The sequence below is a fragment of the Juglans regia genome, chromosome 16, assembly GCF_001411555.2.
Source record: "Juglans regia cultivar Chandler chromosome 16, Walnut 2.0, whole genome shotgun sequence".
NCBI classification, from domain to species: domain Eukaryota; kingdom Viridiplantae; phylum Streptophyta; class Magnoliopsida; order Fagales; family Juglandaceae; genus Juglans; species Juglans regia.
In genome coordinates, this window is record NC_049916.1 from 6,579,905 (window position 1) to 6,600,153 (window position 20,249).

At 34.1% G+C, this 20,249-nt stretch overlaps 2 protein-coding genes across 5 annotated transcripts; one reads left to right on the forward strand and one right to left on the reverse strand.

Annotated features, from left to right (window-relative positions):
- Positions 1 to 358: 358 nt before the first annotated feature.
- LOC109007557 (RNA-binding protein 1-like) lies at positions 359 to 11,625 on the reverse strand. 3 transcript variants are annotated; one of them, XM_018987271.2, is made up of 7 exons: positions 11,370 to 11,624; positions 5,446 to 5,567; positions 5,106 to 5,343; positions 4,953 to 5,014; positions 4,799 to 4,880; positions 3,038 to 3,157; positions 2,532 to 2,949 (listed from the first exon to the last, which is right to left on the reverse strand). In XM_018987271.2, the coding sequence occupies exons 1-6, from the start codon at positions 11,461 to 11,463 to the stop codon at positions 3,054 to 3,056; spliced, it is 702 nt and encodes a 233-aa protein (XP_018842816.1). In that variant the 5' UTR covers positions 11,464 to 11,624; the 3' UTR covers positions 2,532 to 2,949; positions 3,038 to 3,053. The 3 variants fall into 3 exon arrangements, with proteins under 3 accessions (XP_035542220.1, XP_018842816.1, XP_018842815.1); XM_018987270.2 differs by having other exon boundaries at positions 2,532 to 2,914; positions 11,370 to 11,623; XM_035686327.1 differs by lacking the exons at positions 2,532 to 2,949; positions 3,038 to 3,157 and adding an exon at positions 359 to 555 and having other exon boundaries at positions 11,370 to 11,625.
- Positions 11,626 to 18,216: 6,591 nt separating this feature from the next.
- LOC109007559 (protein yippee-like At4g27745) lies at positions 18,217 to 19,806 on the forward strand. Of its 2 annotated transcripts, XM_018987272.2 has the most exons (3): positions 18,217 to 18,397; positions 18,541 to 18,663; positions 19,370 to 19,806. In XM_018987272.2, exons 2-3 carry the CDS (start codon positions 18,571 to 18,573, stop codon positions 19,595 to 19,597), a joined length of 321 nt encoding a protein of 106 aa, XP_018842817.1. In that variant the 5' UTR covers positions 18,217 to 18,397; positions 18,541 to 18,570; the 3' UTR covers positions 19,598 to 19,806. The 2 variants fall into 2 exon arrangements, with proteins under 2 accessions (XP_018842817.1, XP_035542040.1); XM_035686147.1 differs by lacking the exon at positions 18,217 to 18,397 and having other exon boundaries at positions 18,447 to 18,663.
- Positions 19,807 to 20,249: the final 443 nt, after the last annotated feature.

Genomic DNA, 20,249 nt, shown 5'->3' on the forward strand with positions numbered 1-20,249 from the left:
CACCTTGAAGCACATGCATCATGTGTTACAACATTCAACCCCGCCCGGCGTCTGAATCGGCACCAGATGCACTAAAAGTTCTAAATATCAGCATAACTTCCATTTTAACAATAATGCACATGGAACAGTGGTGAAAGATGGTTTAAACATTATAGCTTGACATTTATTTTACCTGGTTTGTGGTGGCAGTGATGACACCAATTGGAAGAGTGAAGAAAAGGAAAAATGGCAAAAGCTAGCAGTTTGCCCCCGCCAAGGAAATTATAGCTTGACATTGTAATACTCGCAAGCAAACATCATGAGAGCAATGCTCAGCACAAGGATGACAAGAACCCACCTTGTAGGAACTGATTTGTACTTCTTCATAAGCATGGTATGAAGAACCCACCTTGTAGGAACTGATTTGTACTACTTCTTCATAAGCATGGTATGTACATCCTTCTTTTTCACTCCCTCTGAAGGCGCCCTTTGGTTTTGCTTCCATATACCACACAGCATTCGACCGGTGCAACTCGAAAAAAAACTCTTACAATGGCTTTATATTGTAACACAGGGCTATGGTTATGCCAAATAGATCAGCAAACTTCTAAACAGTCAGTTGTTAACTTAATTACCATCTTCAAAGAAAAAACTGGGCTATAGAGGCAAAGCAAGAACATAAATGGGCATTTCTTCCATAGCAAGTTAATTAAAGGAATTCGAAAAGGAGTATATATGCACACTTCTATGCATGTATACAAAAACACAAAAAAAATTCTAGGGGAAAATAATGAAAGAATAGATCATAGTCTATTGATAACCGGATGCATGTCACTATTTTTTCATTATCCATATAACATTCGTCGAATATATTTATATATATATATATAATTTCTTCATCCCACAATAAATTAAATTCGAATCCAAAACAAGTGAAATTATTATTATTATTTTTTTAAAGAAAGTATAGGAAACGTATAATCGTTGATAGTTTAGCTCCAGTAGATATTGTCCGTAGTATTTCTTTAAGTGGAAGAAGTCAACAGAAGAAGAAAGACAAGTAGATTTGGGGAACAGAGCTCGGATCAACCGTGCGTAGCGTTAATACTGCCTTCATCTTTACGTTATCCATTCAAAATTTCAAAGAGAATTTTATTCCAAATGTGCTATCACGTCAGGTACGTAATATCTCTCTACTTAGCTTATTTCTGACGACGTCGTATTCCACCCAGCAACCGATACTCTTTCAATAGTATATAAGCAAATTTTCTTCGTTACTAGTTCAGTACGGATAGAGCAGTAAATGACCTTTTTCTCCTTTAACTAATATAACAACTCTCTTACAATTTCCATGTATATATATATATATATATATATATATATATAGATAGATAGATAGATAGAAACACAGCCTTTTTACAAAAAATAAAAAAATGTTTAAGGCTTAAAGCAAATTCTCAGGAAAAATAAATAAAACAACAAAATCTCAAACCCAAAAAAAAAGAGAGAGAGAGAGAGAGAGAGAGAGAGAGAAAGAAAGAATTAGGAACTCAAAGCTCAACATTTTAGGGCGTTACAACCCAGATTTTCATGAAATTCACCTTTGTATCAGCCTTCCCAACAAGTAAGCCCAGACTAAATGCATGATCATATCCACTAACTCCCCTATTCAAGTAGCCAAGTTAATCACACCATATTATTCTGTCCTTGCTACGATTATCTTACTTCTATACAATGCAGCAATGGGGTCATAGCACAGTATTCTTAGAGTCCTCAAAAGACAATTTAAAAGAGACAGGAATAGTCCTCAAACACCAGGTATATCAGCATCCAGAAAAAGGGATGAGCAATAAATGGTTTGCCCAAGCCGCCTCCACTTCGCGGAATAAATACCCTCTTTTTTGCAGAAACTTACATTCCATAATTGCATATGCATTATGAGAAATCACCGATGCCGTTGCCGGGGGATATAACGACCAATACCTCACCCTAGGAAGAAAAAAACAATAACATACAGACTACTGACCTAGTTCGTGACAATGAGCACAATGTGACCTATTTGATGTACAACCCACTGTCAACTTGATGATCAGAAAAAATGGCTTCGAAACCCAGTTAGCAGAAGTCAAACAAATACTCAAGGCAGCACTTACAAGCAGGCTTTGAGCATTAACATCATTGCTGCAGTCATGACCATAGTCTCAGTTTACATGATAGCAAATTATCAAATCTTCTTCTCAGATTACAAGCAAAAGATGGAATTGGCTTTAGCTTTTGGATCACTGTAAAAGCAGGTTTCCTACATCTCCTAAATATATTATAGGCAACCAGAAAGCTCAAAACCAAAAAAGAGAAAAAAATTAAAAAAATAAAAACAATTAAAGGTTATGTTTTTATGCTTGAAAAATTCTTCAGCAGAAAAAATAATAAGGAAAACATAAATATATTGAGTATTCAACATATAGACTCAAACTTCACCCGCTTTCTCTACCTTTCTTCCTTTTTATATGTATAAAAAAAAAAAAAGTTGTAGGTAGAGATTTACGAAACAATTTCAGGAAAATGTTGAATTGCAAACAATACATCACATTTTAATGTATAATGCTACATATTTTAATGATCACCACACTTCCATTGCTATAAATATATGTCGAAACATATATTAGGCCTGAGAGGCGGGACAACATATAAGTTTACACCATCTCCAACTAAGGATAAAATAGCAGTATTTGGAAACATTCTTTAGTAATTAAACGCAGAAATAGTTCACAGAATTCAAAAATAGAAAAGCACACTCCAAATCTCTAGCAATCGCCCCAGACTCAACGAAAACTGCAAAGTTCAAGTTGTTCCTAACAAAAGCGCTTGTAATTCACGAAACGGCAAGGCTGTTGCATTTCCCCTCATTCTCATACCTCCCATATTCGAGCGAATCCTACAGAGAAGCGTCGTTCCATGATTTAGCGCAATCTATCGTTTTATAAAGAAGTTTTCTTAGTCAGCACCTATCGGTCATGAATAATAAACAGCCGAACGGGTGGAAAATAACGTTTATCACCTGCAAAACTGCAAAGTCAACGCTTGCCACGATGCCCGCCACCTGACCTCGCACCAGGATAGCGAGCAAATTGCAACCTTAAACTGACCGAGTCACGGTCATGCTCATCAAAGATATAACCTGCAAAATCGAGCTTCACTATTTCACGCTGAACATCTAGCCACGTTTTCAACGGTTAATTAGGTCATCAGCAGACAGATGATATAAGACGTGTGCATCATTACCCAACTTAAATACATAGAAAACGCAAAGTAAACCTGACAAACAGTCAACCACTTTCCCTGACACCCAAGACACATGCAGATCCACCAATTGTTTCCTGATTGTCAAAAGGGCAATCCATAGGTACAACGCACGAAAGTCTGCAACCTTCCCAAGATAAAGCTCCCTCATCAAGCTTCCAGTCTCTAGCTTACACGTAACAAAAACGAAGGAATATTTTGCCAGTGTTTCTGTTTTAGTTAGTCTGAGGTTTCAATTGGTCTAGAACAGATGAGGAAAAGGTGAGCCTAAACAGAGCTATTAATGGCATCGTCATTTGAACCAGTTAGCACGGTTTGCCGGCCATGTGAATAAATCAGCCTCCTTAACCAGTATAGGTAGCCTATTTGGCAAGTTGTGCTAAAAATCCATAAAGTCGATTAAACCAAATTTCTCTTCCTTTTTCTAAATGTGGATGAATTGCAGAGTCGAATCGAAAACCTCGCAAAATTTGCCACTCAATATTATGAACAAACCTGATGAGCCCAAGAGCAAAACTACAGTGTCAAACAATTTCAGTAATAAAGGCAACCTTGTCAAATGCCAATAAGAATGGCTCAAAAAACCGAGCTGCTGATTTTGAGACGACCCGAGAACACGACACGCAACAATAGGGTTAGGATTGGGCATAATCAAGTTGCGGTTAATTCAAGTTGACCCAAATATGACCTGATACATAAACGGGTCAAAACTCAAACAGGCCACGCCAGGTCAACGTAATAAAGGGTCATAATGATTGACCTGTTTAATTATTCAAGTCATGACCCGATCCAATTGACAGTCCTATCAAAAACCATTCTCTTGCAGTAGAACTTCCATACCCTTCAAAGTGAGTTTCTCACCTTAATTTGAGATATACAAGCTGCCGAACTAAGGATTTGCAAATTTTTTGAGAAACTTCTAAAAGTTTTGCAAACCTTTGGAAGCCCAGGGTTTCAAATTACAAAACTCCAGGGCTAATTTTTCCGTAATACGTATATAACTGTTCCTACGGAAGACACGTTTTGCTTACATGATAACAAACATGATATTTTGGAATTTGCAAACTGACATTTCTTTCTTTATTAACATTATTAATTCCAAGACTCCAGTTTCGCTGTTAGTGTTCTGCTTCTCAGTAGGGAAGAACTCTTAGAGCCAGCGCAAACCACAAAATGTTATAAAATCAAGGTTAATCATAAGATTAGATGACGACAACAAATCTGAATGCTCCCCCAACCCCAACAACCATCAAACAAGCACATACGGATAAGCACACATATAAGTGTATTTCTCCAGTAATAGCAAAACCCATGCATATCAGAAAAAGCCCACGATTCTCAGGTTTGGTATACCCTGTAGCAAAACCATCCAATGCCCTCTTTGTACAAAAATGAAAAAAAATATTCAAGGAAAATGTGTATTTCTCCAGTAACAGCACAACAGAGACAAATAAGTAACATAATGGATACAAAGACACGGAGTTAAAATTCTTACAAGTAAATGGTATAACAAGCTCACCTTGCAATGCATCCATGGCAGTGGCAGCATGGGCTGGACTTACAAAATCGACAAAACAAAGTACCAGTGGATCTCCCCCAGGCTGCACAAATTAATTAATATCAGTGAATGCATCAATGTGCTTAATATTGACCATGCACTTGTATAAACTTACATGTCTCGATTCCTTGCTTACAAGTCTCACTTCTTTGTAACCAACAAAAGGGCGAAAGATATCTGTGACCACAAGTGAAGGAACAAGACTATGAAGGGAAAAGTGAAAAAATAAAAGTTCAAGCAACAGTCAGGGTAGCCTATAGAAGGATACGAGCCACTTCCCGTCGTGTACAGTTGGAGGGCAAGCCCTCGACAAATAGTGTACTGGAAGCATCAGGAGGAAGGGGAACCTCAGGCCTTCCACCTCCAAATCCCAAGGTTCGGTCCTTCACAGTAGTACCTTGTTCCACACTCCCAATACCCACAATTCGCGGATCATCAACAGCATGACTCGATAATCCCCCACCAAGTGGTCTAGCAGATTGTCCACCACCATAAGAAGAAACTTGCTGAAATATTGCATTTTACCATTAGACCTCAAAATACAATTGAATTGGGAGTGGCAAAATTTGTATCAAAGATACAAAAAAATACAAATAATTATTTCTTACTGCACTGCGAAGGTAACGATCATAGGATGCTCCAATGGAGTCAGTATCTCTAATTCCGCGAAGCGTTCCTCTATCATCATCACGAGAAAAATAGCTGGGCAGCTCATGACCACTAGGGATATCTTCAAAAGAAAGCACATACTTCAGCCAATGACCAGAAATATAAACAAAATGAACAACACATTAGGTCACATTCTCATAAATAAATAAATAAATCAAATGGTTCAAAAGGCAGAAGAAGATTGCATATTGATAATAGATGAGCTCAGTTAACAAATGCACTTGGTTTGTATTTGATTTCCAAGTATTGCAAATTTTCTATTTGCACTGCAAATGTATACATGATTTTGGGATTCATGTATAAGTTGCCAGATGCAAGATCAAAGTGAGACAAGTCTTACATGAATTTGAAGGCAGTGATGACAGTAATCTAGGATAAAATATATTCTAAATAGGTCATTATTTAAAGAGAACTGTTACAGACACAAAAAGATTACACAAAAGCAAACCTACAAACCAATGTGGTTTTATATGGGATCCGTTAGATCTATTTTACAATAAAAATAACTTTACAATCTAACGTACTACATCAAACCACATCAGTTTGTAGATTTACTTTTGTGTAATCCATTTGTGTCTAAAGTTTTTTTTTATAAGTAGAAATATTATATATATATATATATCAATAAGAGTAACCAAGTATACTAGACGTATACAAAAAAACAACTAGCTCATACGAGAGCTTCTAATAACCCAAAAAGCCCATGAAAAACTACACAAAATACACCAAAACCCGAATTGGAATAGAACACACCTCTCAAACCCCGACCCCTTGTTTCTCGTAAGACTAAGGCTTCGTTTGTTTTAGCAGATGAGATGAAATGAATTGAAATAAAAATTGAAAGTTAAATAAAATATTGTTAAAATTTTTTTTTTTTTTTTTTTTTTGGAATTTGAAAAAATTGAATTGTTTATTTTATTTTGTATGAAAATTTGAAAAAGTTGTAATAATTAGATGAGAATGGTTGTGAAAACAAACGAGGCCTTATACTCCACTCGAAATTCCCTCTACAAGAACATCTTCAGAATGCCCTCCCTTTAGTCTTCCCTTGACTTGAGCTATCACCCTTAGCATCATAGTTGATTGTCCAAGAAAGACGTTTTAACTCTCTGCTTTTCTTAAAACTTAATTTGGTTTCAAACAAGTGGCTCGCCTCAATCGCAGTGAGTATTGCTTTAAATTAGTCTTCACATCCTCCATGTGAAAGCCCCACGATATGTTGAATCTCGTTAACCTTATGCAGAACTCAATCCAATGGTGAACCCATTATATTGTTTATCGGAAGAGGAGAAACTAGGAGAACATTATCCCCAGACACAGTACCCAACTGTACTCCCAACCCTAGACATTCCTCCTTACAAGGCACCAACGACAAACCCATAATTTCCTCCCCACCATATCCTGCATACAAATCCCGAACCTCCTCAACAGCTATATGGTTGTTGTCCATTGCTGCTGTCACCATTAAAGGTTCCTCCCCGCCATCGACGAGGACATTGCTTGAAGTTGCTCCAGCCCCAGACAATCCTTTCTGTGCCACTTTGTCAGACCCTACTACTCCCTTAGAAGGCATAGAACAAGTAGGGGAAGCACTACCTTCTATTACCCCATTTTCATCTTCTCAAATAGGCTCATCTATTTCTTCCAAAGTACTCAAGACCTTGGAAGGACCCTCATCTTCAGCTAAAAGTGGACCCTGGAAAAAAGTACCAACCCCATTTGTAATTGGTGACTGAGGGCAGTCAGACGACAAGCTACCAATGTCCAAAGTGACACCGGCGTGAACAGTGATGCCAGCGTCCAACGACCCTATCTGTGATGGCGTCGAAACTCCCTTTTCTGGTGCACTTGAGGCCTTCAAACCCATAGGATCTACCCCCACCACCACCCCCCCAATCCCACCACCCCCCCAAATCGTATTCGACCCACCACCCAAGCCCACGACTAGGTCCAGCCCCTTATCCACTTTAATCATGAGATCTCTCACATACTCCATAACTCCCGTCAATTGAGCTTTGACAGCCCATAAGACCCCCACCACTTCTCCCAATGTCACCTGACAACCTTTGTCTCCTACAAGTGCCTTACCCTTACCTTCCTCCTCGGAGCTATTCTGGGTCGGACTACCCGCCAGTGACCTCAACACCAAGGCGTACGAGGCACCTTTGATCGAGGAAGGCCTTCCCACTATCTTTCCATCAACAAACTCCCTTTTGTTTGCATGCTTCAGAATAGCGGCTTTGGACCCAGTAACACTTCGAATGGACTATAGAAAACCTCTCCATCCAAAGCCATTTGCGCCTTCCGAAATCACCAACAAACATTTCCTCCTTCCATTCTGGAATTCTGAGAGTTGCAGAAAGCTGCCCCTTGCATTAATATGATGCTAAATGACGAGAACTCCATTACTCATCCTTAGCTCCCTGAAGAATCCTTCATGACAGTTGAGTTCTAAACAATCCTCCATCCCCTTAGCCACCCAAAAAGCTATTGTTCCACCTAGACAAATGAACTTAGACTTCCTTTTACTACGTTCAGAGATGCAAAAACTATTCCTCTCTCTTTCGTAAAAATTAAAGTTTTTTATTCCACCTTCAACCACCTCTCACCTTCCATTTGAGACGAATCCACGTCAGGCGTCGTCATCGTCTGATCCCAAATCACAAGATCATCTCCCAGGATTATCTCGCTTCGTCATCTCAATGAAAAAAAAGTTATATGAAAATAAAATGCAGATCAAAATAGGTACTATACCAGATCTGCGCCAACGAAAATAAAATGCAGAACAAAATCTCGCTCGCCGAAGGGGGGGCCAACGAGGATTCGCAGGAGCCAATCGTACTTGTCTGTGGCAGTGGCAGTGGCAGTGGCAGAGGCACAGGGTCAACAGTCGATGTCACCTCCGAGAAAGATAAGAGAGAAAACCTTGAGAAAGTCCAAGTCACCGGAGGGAGGACCGACACTGGACAACCCTCAGTGAAGTCGCCAAGGCCCGTCAACCTTGTCTGTGACAGTGGTGAGGAGTCACTCACCGGTCTAGGGTGCGTGAAGGGGGGCGGCGGGTTTGGGTGCCTTAGGGTTTTCTCTCTCCATCTCTAGAGTATTTCCCTTAGTTAAGAGTTATAACTTTTCTAATGCAGACAAGCATAATCTTTAACTATCCAAAGAATAGTTTTGAATTTTTTATTTAAGCTTTGTCAACAATTTCTAGGGTTTGCTATGAGTCTTACGAGTCTTTTCTAGGATTTATATACATATATATACATATATGCAAAATTTTATTGAAGGAATGAGGCACAACCCAAGCACACAAGAAGACTACAAGGGGAGAAATCAACTAAAACAACGTGAAAAGGAGCAAAAGTCCTCAATATCTAGTAGGCTGGAAACTTGGGGGCAGTTGTGAGCTTATTTCCAAGATTCTTTTAGGTGTTTTTCTCATTTTGGGAATCCTAGTCCTAAAAAGGACAGTAAACAGTCTTTCAAATATTTATGTGCACTAAAATAATTTAGTTGTGCAACTTATTCCTCTTCTTTTCTTCCTTCATTATTATTCTTGGTACACTGCAGTACTCAAGATGATGATCATTAGACTCCATATTTTTCTTGCACAAACAATAGCAATTCACCTCAATGATGTCCCCTGCTTCCTCAGGTATCTGACATCAATATTTTCCCAATGCACTTCCAAGGAAACGGGGAAACCACAAGCAAGGTTATAAAATATTTTAGCATAACTTTCACTTCAAACGTAGTCTCTTGGATGGAATCCAACATACCATCCACACCTCCTCATCCTACTCTGAAATTATACATCTTCTCAAAAAAACAGAAGAAGAAGAAGAAGAAGAAATCAAACCCACCTTCCAATCTTGAACAGGTACGTTAAAAATAATATCCCATTTTGTATTTGCATATTCTCCACCACCCACTCAACCTTACAATGGGCAATAGTATACAACTCTGGGTAAGATATGTTCGAAGTTTAATTCTGACACTGCATATAATTTTTTACAAGTCCCAACACTGTACACCACACCAAAAACTAACATTAGAACCATCTCCCACTACAAATCTAATATACTTTGACAAGGAATCTCACTTCATCATTACATATTTTGACAACCCTACACCAAAAGGCTGTTTCCTCCTTAGAAAACCACCCACCCCTCAAACTCCCATACTTGGTAACGATCACCAATCTCCAAAACTCCTCTTTCTTTGTCACATAAACCAATAATGCATGACTTAATTGGGAAATATTTCAAACCCCCCAAACTACCTGATTTCATTGAGTACAAACAGTAATTCTATCCTATCTTTTTCAACCCATCGCCAATCAACAAACCTAACCTTCTCCATATACAATCCCAGAACAGAAAGCCACAGATTTTTAAACCCTAAAACAATCGCAAGGCAATTGTAGGTATTTTTCTAACTCTGTCCTAGATGACTTACCTACATAAGGAAGAATGTCTACACCTATTCACCAAATCTGAGGTAAATCCCTTACATCCTATTGCACACACACACAAGTAACAGATATGAACGCAACACAAAACACCACAAAATTAATACAAAATATCTTGTAAACCAAGGAGAATATGTAATAAGAGATCAATCAGTGATGAGAGTCCTAATATGTATGCCCCATATGTACAATCCAGAACTTTTTCAATACCAAACATGTCAAAAATAAAGGTCTAGAGACAAGTAATGGGACATTTAGACAAGAAGGGAGCAAAAAAATAATAAAAAGCACGACTCAAAACAATGTGTCCTCATTATGCATAGAAATCACCAATCACAAAGAAATTATATCTACTTATCCAATATAATCTCATCACCACCTCAAAAATTTTGATATCCTATATTTGTTCCGCCAAACAGAACAATGAAATTCATTCATGTAAAAATAAATTAAAAAACAGGTAGAGCTGTCACAAAGCCTATATAACACCAAGCTCAATGATGGTCCTTTAACAAGAACCAATGTAGAGAATATAGTAGTCAAGACTATTCAACACATGGCCAAAACTTTCATAAGCAGCTATCCTTCAATCAGTAAAGGATTTATAATATCAAGAATATATTATCATCCCTAAAAATAAGGACACAAGAAATAAAGCATATTACTCATCTATGCCTTGAAAATATTTTTCTGACCTTGTACTAAAACTAGTACCGCTAATTATCATCCAACATCATACACACGCATGCAACAATGCTCTCATACTGTTAATTTAAACAAGCATCCCCAACAAAGACATCCTTGGGCTTGATGGTATAACAACAACATAAAATTTTCAGAAACCCAAGCAATGATTTCCAAAAAATACCAGAACACAGATCAAATAGCGGAGATGATAACACTTGGTACTCGACCTCCATTAAATTTTCTGCAACCCAAGCAATGATTTCTAAGAAAAACCAGAAAGCAGATCCAATATCGGAGAAAACAACACTTGGTAGCTCAACCTCCATTTGGTAGCTTGGAAAACGTAATAAAGTAAAAGATATCAACGCACTAACCACAGGTTTCCAATATGTTCAATCCCAAAAACAAAACCGAAAGAAAAAAACAACTCAAGAACTAGGTTTTTTTCAGGTAAAAAAAAAGCAATTTTTAAATAACCTAAACATTCAAAAACAGAAATTTTGCTTAATTTGAGTTTCCTAGTCCTCTAATTTTCTTTCTTTCAGCTTCTTCACTGACCAAACGGGGAAGAAAATCTACATAAGAAGACACGAGCAGCAATTACCGAAAACCCTAAATTCCATCACCTAGCAATACCAGAAGCAACGCATGATGGAGTAGCGCATAAGAGGTAAAAGTATAGCAGGAGAAAGCGAGGTTTATTACCGTAGTCGGAGCGGGAGCGTTTTCCGACAATCTGGGGGATCGACTGCGACGGCGGCTGCCGTGAGTCGCCGTACCTCCAATAAGCATCAGCCATGCGTGAGAGAGAGAGAATAAAACCGACGGGGTAAGGGGGGTTTCCACGGTCCTCGAAAGTGTCTTTCAGAGACCAGATCAGAACGAAGAAAGCAACAATACTATCGATCTCCCTCTGGTTGAAGTGTTTATCCCCTGCTCAGGTGCTCAAGATATTTAAGAGTTAAAATTAATGTCTTGTTTTTAAGGCCCCGTTGAGAGACTCGGCTTTTTTTTGGAATCTCAATTCATCTCAACTCATTATTACAATTTTTTCAAATCTCAACATAAAATATAATAAACAATTTAATTTTTTCAAATCTCAAAATAATAATAATAATAATAAATAATATTCTAACAATATTTTATTATCTCAACTCAACTCAACTCAACTCATTTCAACATCCAAATGCAACAGTTGTGAATAATTCAGTTCAAATTAATTTTAATCTGATTTTAATATTTTAATATTTAATTTTTAAATTATTAAATTCATCTTAACTCAAAACTTTTTTATATGTGAAATTTATAATTTTTTTCAATTTAACATTTCTTTATATACAGGACCCACAATTTTTTTTTACTTCTCATAAATATATCTAAACTCATATTAATATCTAAACACATTTAAACTCATTCTAGATGGACTTCACAAAACTCACTCCACAATTTCAACTCACTACTATTTATAAAAAATTCAATTCAGTTCAATTCAACTCAACATCCAAATACAATCTTAGTTTTGCTTGAATTTCTTTTTTAAACTCTAATTTTAATATAAGCATCGGCAATTTAGGAACCCTTTGTTTTGATGTAAAACGATTTTTGAAATAGTAATGTTATACACTATATTTTCATTTTATTTTATTTCATTATATCATTTAATGGTAATAAATGTCCTATTTATTATATTGTAGGATAAAAGTGAGATAGTTGTAACGTCCCGATCCTGAAAGTCTGGAGAGTTAGCTCATGTTACCTAAATTATCTCTTATAACACAGGTATATCCACTCCAAAGACTCCATAAAATATAAATTTATCTGTTCAACATAAAAATATATGTTCATCTACAAGAATACCAAATAAATACCTCAATATAACAAACTAAAATCTCCATAAAGACTCAGAAATATCCATGTCTCAAAATACTCAAAATAATAGAAAATAATTTTTTTATAAATAAAAATAATAGAAAATAATAAATCTACTAAAATGAACTCTCCAATAATTATTTGTACCATTCGGCACTTATTGCTTTACAATCATCAAATATTGCTAGTACTTCATATTCTTAATTTTCAGTTAAACCATCAAAATTATTTGAAAAATATTGTTGAGATAAGGGATGAATTATCAATAACTTAGTAAGTAGAGAACATATACTAGTATGTAAACATGAGCATTTACAGAATTCAGAATGCAGAATAAAACATTTTTAATTTCGAAATGCATAATCATAATATGTTATCAAAAATATCAGAGTGAAAGTTTAAAAATATATTCAAAAAACGTTTGGCATAACATAACTGAAAAATCACATTAGAACAGAATTTCATATTTAACTCTCGTGGTAGGGTTGTGCAAACCCTGGCGATCAACCGAGCATAAACATAATGTGAAATCTTCTCCTCATTATTCTTGAAGTCTAAAGTATGCACACGAGAAAAATCACGTAAAAAATCATTTTGCTTCCAAAGTGATAGCACCAGAAGCAGAAATATTGGTACCAACCTTAACAAATGCCACAGTTTTACATCTATAGTAAGGTCAAAATAAAAATAGAATGTCATGCTAGACGTTTTCAGATATCACATCATATCATATCAGAGTACAAAACATATTCATAACACATCAGAATCAGATTCTCGTCATATAATTATGCACAAATTTTTATACTTGCTTTTTTTTTCACAATTCATAAACAAAATGTCAAAAATAGCTCATGTCTACACCAGTCACGATAGGAAATATTTTTTTCTCTACTTAAACAGAATTTTACACGAATGCAGATAAAATGTTCGAGCTTGTTTTCAAGTTTTTCTTTTTATAATAAAACATGTATGTTTTTCATAAAATCAATCTCAATTCAATCCTTTTATACAAAGTCTATCATAAGAGATCAACTTACTTACCTGGATTTTTTTATTTTTCTGAATTTTTTTACAATTGTGTCGAACGAATACTAATCGTCATATATAAAATAGACACATAACTTATTTAATTATCTAATTAAACACATATTTTAATATTTAAGTCTTAAATACTAAAATAACCTATTTTTCTTTTAAAAAATCCAAATTTCTAGTAACCCTAACGTATCATCACTTCCAAATTTAATCGATATCCACTTAATATCTACGACTAATATATTAAACTCTAATTTATTTATGTTAAAAAACTTTTTAGACTAATATAAAGTGAGACGCTCGGTTTGGATTGACAGGGGCTATGAACTTATCTCATCTCATCTCATATTATCATTACAACTTTCATAAATCTTTACACAGAATACAATAAACAATTCAATTTTTTCAAATCTTAAAATAATAATAATATTAAAAAATAATATTTTAATAATATTTTATTTAATTTTTTAACTTTTATATCATTTCATTTCTTCTTACTATCTAAACCTAACTTAAGGCCACTTAAAATATTATAAAATCTCCAGAAATCCAACTGACGCCCATCCTATAAATCAAATTATCAAACCCAACCTTAAGTTCAAAACACATTTTCTTTGACTTGTAACTCAAAGGGGCATAAGTGTAATTTTATCTAAAATTTAACTCTACTTTGCGTACGAGACTTTACGAAAGACTCTAATTCGCTTTCTATTTTTGTCTTAAAACAAGGCAAACCTTCATGGTGGGTAGCAGAGGGGTGGCATAGACTTACTAGGGAGTAGCTTTGCGATGTCGATCGTGGCGGCCATGCGATGTGGTTTCTCACTACGGTTTTCGACAATAAGTGTTGGCTTCTTTCCAAGGAGGCAGAACACAAAATGAGAGATTGTGAGATAGAGAGAGTACAATGTGAGGAAGAGAGAGCTCACCATGAAACAACGAGGAGGTGTGCGATGAGTCTGGGACGACGTGCGGTGGCTTCTGTCGTGTAACGGGGCTGAAAACTGAGGGACGTGGGGAGGAATTTTCTTGCTCTATTTTGGATGCATAAATCAGAGGATGATGGATGCTTACGTGGTGGTTCTTAGAATCCTACACGTGGTTCAGGGCGGACTACGATGGTGTGGGTTGTAGGTTTGAAGCAGTAGGTTTGGCGGCTTCCATCGTGTAGGAGAGAACTCGGCAGCGTTGCGTGGTGGTCATACGTGGTTGTGCTTTGTTATGGCTCTTGGTTTGGACGTCACAATGCAACTACGGCTGAGATAGCTTCCATTGGTGATAGAGAAACAACCTGGGTGTGGGGTGCGCAGTGGATTGCTGGATAGGTGGCTGGCAGAGGAGAGAGATGCATATATAGATGATTGGAAAACCCTAGGGAAGGAGATGTGCATGGCGCAGAGACAGGTGTGGAGACGTGCATGGTGCAGAGTTTGATCGTTGGTTTTCACAGGATTGGGTTTTGGGCATACCAAGTTTGGGCTTTTTCCGTGAGTTATGGGTCTCGACCTCTAAAAATAATACAATTGGTCACATAAATTTTTCAACCCATAAAAATATTTAACCTAATCTAAAAATATTTAATAATTTTAACTTAGTTATCAAGTTCAATAAAAACTCGATATTCGCAAAAATAAAAATTGGGCCTATAGTCTATTTTAGAATTACTCGTTAATCTCAAGTGGACTTTTCATACATATAAACTCAACAAATTTTAGAATGCGGCTTGGTGCTGAACCCGGGTGTTACAATGGTAGTGTGGTATATAGAATTTTACTTTTTGAAAATGATTTTTCACAATTTTTTAATAATTAGATGTCTTGAAAAAATAAATCGAAAAATAATTTTAGGTTCGGTTTGGATTGAGAGGGGCTCTCTCAACTCATCTCATCTCATCTCATCATTATGACTTTCATAAATTTCCATACAAAATATAATAAAAAAATTTAACTTTTTCAAAATTTAAAATAATAAAAATATTAAAAATTAATATTTTAATAATATTTTATTCAATTTTCAACTTTTATCCAAACTCATTTCATCTCAACTCACTATCCAAGTCAATGAAAAACTCAAGCTTCGTTTCTAAATTGGTTTCCCCTTAAAAATTTCAGAAATCAATTTCCTCCCATCCCTTTCTTATTTTTTAAAATTTTAAAAAATTTTATTTATGTACTATAATGTTTTTAAAGGTTTATTTATTTATTTTTTTTTTACATTAGATGTTTTTACTTTTTTATTTTTATTTTTATCATTCTTTTAGTCTTTGAAATTTTTACTTTTTTACTTTTAAAAAGTTTCTTTAATTTTATAGCACGTTACATGTCACGTGGCTTGGCACATCAACATAATTAATAGATTTCTAACATTATGATTAACTAGATCAATGTTAAAGGCAGTGTAAAATGTTCAATAAAAATACACTAAAAATAATTTGAGTTTAAGGCAAACCATATAGACTGATTTTGTATTTAATATTTTTTAATATATGTAAAAAAATTGTTATAAAAGTAAAAGTTGACACTAATATTTCATTTATCACATAAAGAATTTAGTAAAAATATGGACACCAAAGAGCAAAAGCGTTTTTTAAAAATATATAGACTTGTTTGGGATTGTGTTAGAAGTTTTAAAAAGTGTTTAAATAGCTTTAAAAACTCTTTAATGAAAAAAATTAAGTTGTTTAGGTATTACATATTAAAATAATTTTTAATCTCAATTAAACTAAAGAGTATGTTTGAGAAAAATAAAAAATATGATGCTTTTCCTCAAACGTGTTTTTTTGGATAATTTGAAAAGTAGTTCAGATTTTTAAGAATATGATCATAATTTAAAAAAAAAATCAAATGATCATCATGTCTATATCAAAAAATATTTTTTTAATTTATTTCTAAACAAATATAATATATTTGAAAGTATTTTAAACATATAATTACAAAACAGTAAATAACTTTTTAACAATATTTGAAATTATATTTTTCACCAAAATTCTAAACATGCACATATTCTCATATCGTCAACCAAACAACAAAAAAGCCTTTTTTACAAGTAAAAACCAAATAATTTATTTAAAAAAATTATTTTACATTCAAATAACAGACCCTTATTCACTTACATGATGTTAAAAGAATTTAAAAAGTAAGTAGAGAATGATAAATATTTTTCTAATCATTTAATATTAATTTAATGTATGATATGAGTTAATAATTAGATTTTTTTCAAATCTTGCATTGTCAAAGAATGACTGTTTTCAATTTAAAATTGTATCATTCCTAATTATATTGATTAATGTATCCCATTTTTATGAATTTTTGTTCAATTGGTTAATTTACAAAACTACTTAAATAAATTTCATTAATCGGTGAGATATTAAATTAAAAAATTCGATATAACAAGTAACACGGCATCTTCAAAAAGCTTATTTGTTTCTTGCTTTACAAGCTCTACGGTGTATGTGTAACTAATTATAATTCATACTAATCAATGTCATAATTACAACCCAATTAAAATTATTATTGTTGGAGATAAAGTCAACAATCAAAAACTAAAAAAAGAATAAATATAAATATTAGAGAAATAAAAATTATCAAGATATTTTCAAAATAAATAATTTTATTTAAATGAGTTTATATCACACACCATTCACATAATTTGAATATAAAAAAATAAAGGTAGAAAATTATATAATTATAGAGTAATGCTACTCAATATCTATTTTATTATTATCTTTTCATTATCTCATGATGTGATATTAAATGATTCGAGATTATTTATTATAATTTAATTATAAAATTATCATTAAATACTGCATTAAAAAATGTTGAGAAGATGATTATTTATAATTATATTGAGAAATATTTTAGTCATAAATTAATGTAATTTGATATAATTTTTTAAATTATAAAATTATTTTTATTATAATGTAGATTTAATAGATAAGATAAAAATGTATCAATTTATGATATTATTTTATGTAATTTTTTTCGGATGAAATATTTATTTTATTACATGAATGCTCTTGCGCGTGTCATGCAGCAGATGCGCTCGCGCGTGAGTATTCTGTAAACTTGAAATGCTGCAGAAAATACTCTCTCTGAAGCTCAAAGTCCCAAGTGCAAAAGCTGCCGCCTTGAATCTGTATGACCGTATCACAGTGGGGTATTTAGGTTAATTCTGATAAGAAAAAAAAAAAAAAAACAAAATCCATCTATTTAATTAATTTTATTTTATTATTATAATTTTTTTAAATTTTTAAATAATAATAATATTAAAAAAAGTATTTTAATAATATTTTATTTAATTCATTTAAATAAAAATATATTTAATAATATCGGTAGTCTCCGTTCTCAAATTTTTATTTATTTTTATTTAATATTTTAAAATGTAATTTTTAATAATATTATAATTTTTTTATTTTTTTAAAAAATATTTTGAAATATTAAAAAATAGATATAAAAAAAAAAAAAAAAAATCCTAAGACTAGCGGTGAGCGGCGGCTGTATAACCACTCTTAAGAAAAACGTGCTTTATGCTATCGGTTAACTCGTGATACAGCAATAGTTCTCCAAAAATAGAACCTGTTAACTTTTTTTTTTTTTTTTTATTAAATAGATTTTCAAAAATATTCTTTGATGTTCTTATTATTTGCGTTTGACACAGATCCTGTCTCTATCAGACCCTTTGTATATTCAAACTCTCAATAAAATAAAATCGAATCTTTACTCAACCTTGTAATCTACTTTGCTCTGCCGTCTAATCTTGCACGCCAACGCCCCCTTTGTTCTTATCTTTCTTGCTGCAGACTTTTTGGGTCATCATTGAGCTTGTTTTAGGTAAAGCAATGCTCTTTACGCTTCTCTCTTCCATATTTTGGTCTTAAATTGGGTTTTGCATCTTTGAAGCTTTCTGTTCTGTGTAAATGATCTTTTTGTTTCTTCTATCTTGGTGTTTTTCAATTTTTTGTGGGTTTGCATAGATTGGAGTTTGGAGCTGAAATTGTTGGTTGATGGCGGAATTGATAGGGCCGAGATTATACAGCTGCTGTAATTGTCGAAACCATGTTTCGCTTCACGACGATATTATTTCCAAGGCTTTTCAGGTGAAGCACCTCAATTCCCCTGCATACTGTTTCCCTTTTTGGTCACAATATCAAGCATATTGTTGGGTCTTTTTTTTTTTTTTTTTTTTGTGATTCTTGACATATTATCGTTGGTTTCAAATCATTCTTGTAAATGGGAAAATCCCAAGCTGAGATTCGAGTGCAGAGGATTATTCTTGAGAATTGTGAGGTACCCTTGAATTGAAGACTTTGAAATACACACACCAAGTGTTTTAGATTGAGGAACACATATCTCTGAGGATCTATATTGAATTCAAACCCAAATAAAAACCAAACAGAAAAGGGCTAAAGAGAAAGAATTGAACCCAGAACTGCCTTTCTTTTATGGGTAAATAGGTTTATTGGACGCCAAGAGAGGAATTCAGGTCCAGTGCAAACTGTACTCTGAAATAAAAGGAGAGTAGTTGGATCTATACTTATTATGGCACATAGAAGACAGCTACACCCAAAAAGTTATAGATCATGAGAATAACTGCCTTGTCATGGCAAATCTCTGATGAGCCTTTGCAATGCCATCCCCATACTGATTACTTAGATAAAGAATTCATAAGCACACACATATGTTGCTGATTATGGCTTGGTGTTATCACCATCGTTTTCATATCTTTTACGAAAACTCCTATTGTTGTTTTGATTTGGGGGTAGATCTCCCTCTATCATTCTTTTCCATGATTATTGTTATCAGGGAAGACATGGCCGAGCATTTTTGTTCTCCCATGCAATGAACATCTCTGTTGGGCGAAAAGAAGACAGACATCTCATGACTGGTCTCCACACTGTAGCTGATATCCATTGTGCTGATTGCCAAGAGGTGTTGGGATGGAAGTATGAGCGAGCTTACGAGGCATCACAGAAGTACAAGGAAGGGAAGTTCATCTTTGAGAAGTCAAAGATTGTTAAGGAGAACTGGTAGCATGCCTGGATTAGGTTCCTCATCCCATCAAATTCCCCACCTTGAAGTAACTCGTAATGGTTCATGAAGTTCATCTTGTACAGGAAGTTCTACCCATCTGAAAAAATTGTCATTGTTTCTCAGTTTTTCAATCTTGCAATGTGCTCATTTCTGGAAGTTGTAATTTGAATCTTCAACTTCTGTGTTAATAAACTGTCCTCATTGTTCAAGTATGTGATTTCCATATTCCATGTAGATTATTCATGGCTATAAAACCTTATCAACAGTTCTGTTTAGTTGTTTGATCTAAGACAAAGGAAAAGAAGAAAGAAAAAAGAGAGACAAAAAAATGGTTGCGTTCTAGGCTTTCCTTTATTGTCCTTCGAGAAGTACTAGAGTTATAAAGAGATTTCATAAAAATAAACTCACAAATTGACGGGATTTTATGTGATTAAGTAATAATTAAGTAAGTATTTTTTTAATAATATTGTGATTTTTTTTTATTTTTTTTTAAATATTTAAAAATGTTAAAAAATACATGAAAAAAAAAACTAGAAAACAACTAGCGGAAGTCCGGAACTCCTAGTGGTGGGAGTAGCACCATCTTATAACTTAACGTATCACATTAAATCATCTTAATTTGTGAATTTATTTTTGTAAAATTCTTTTGGGG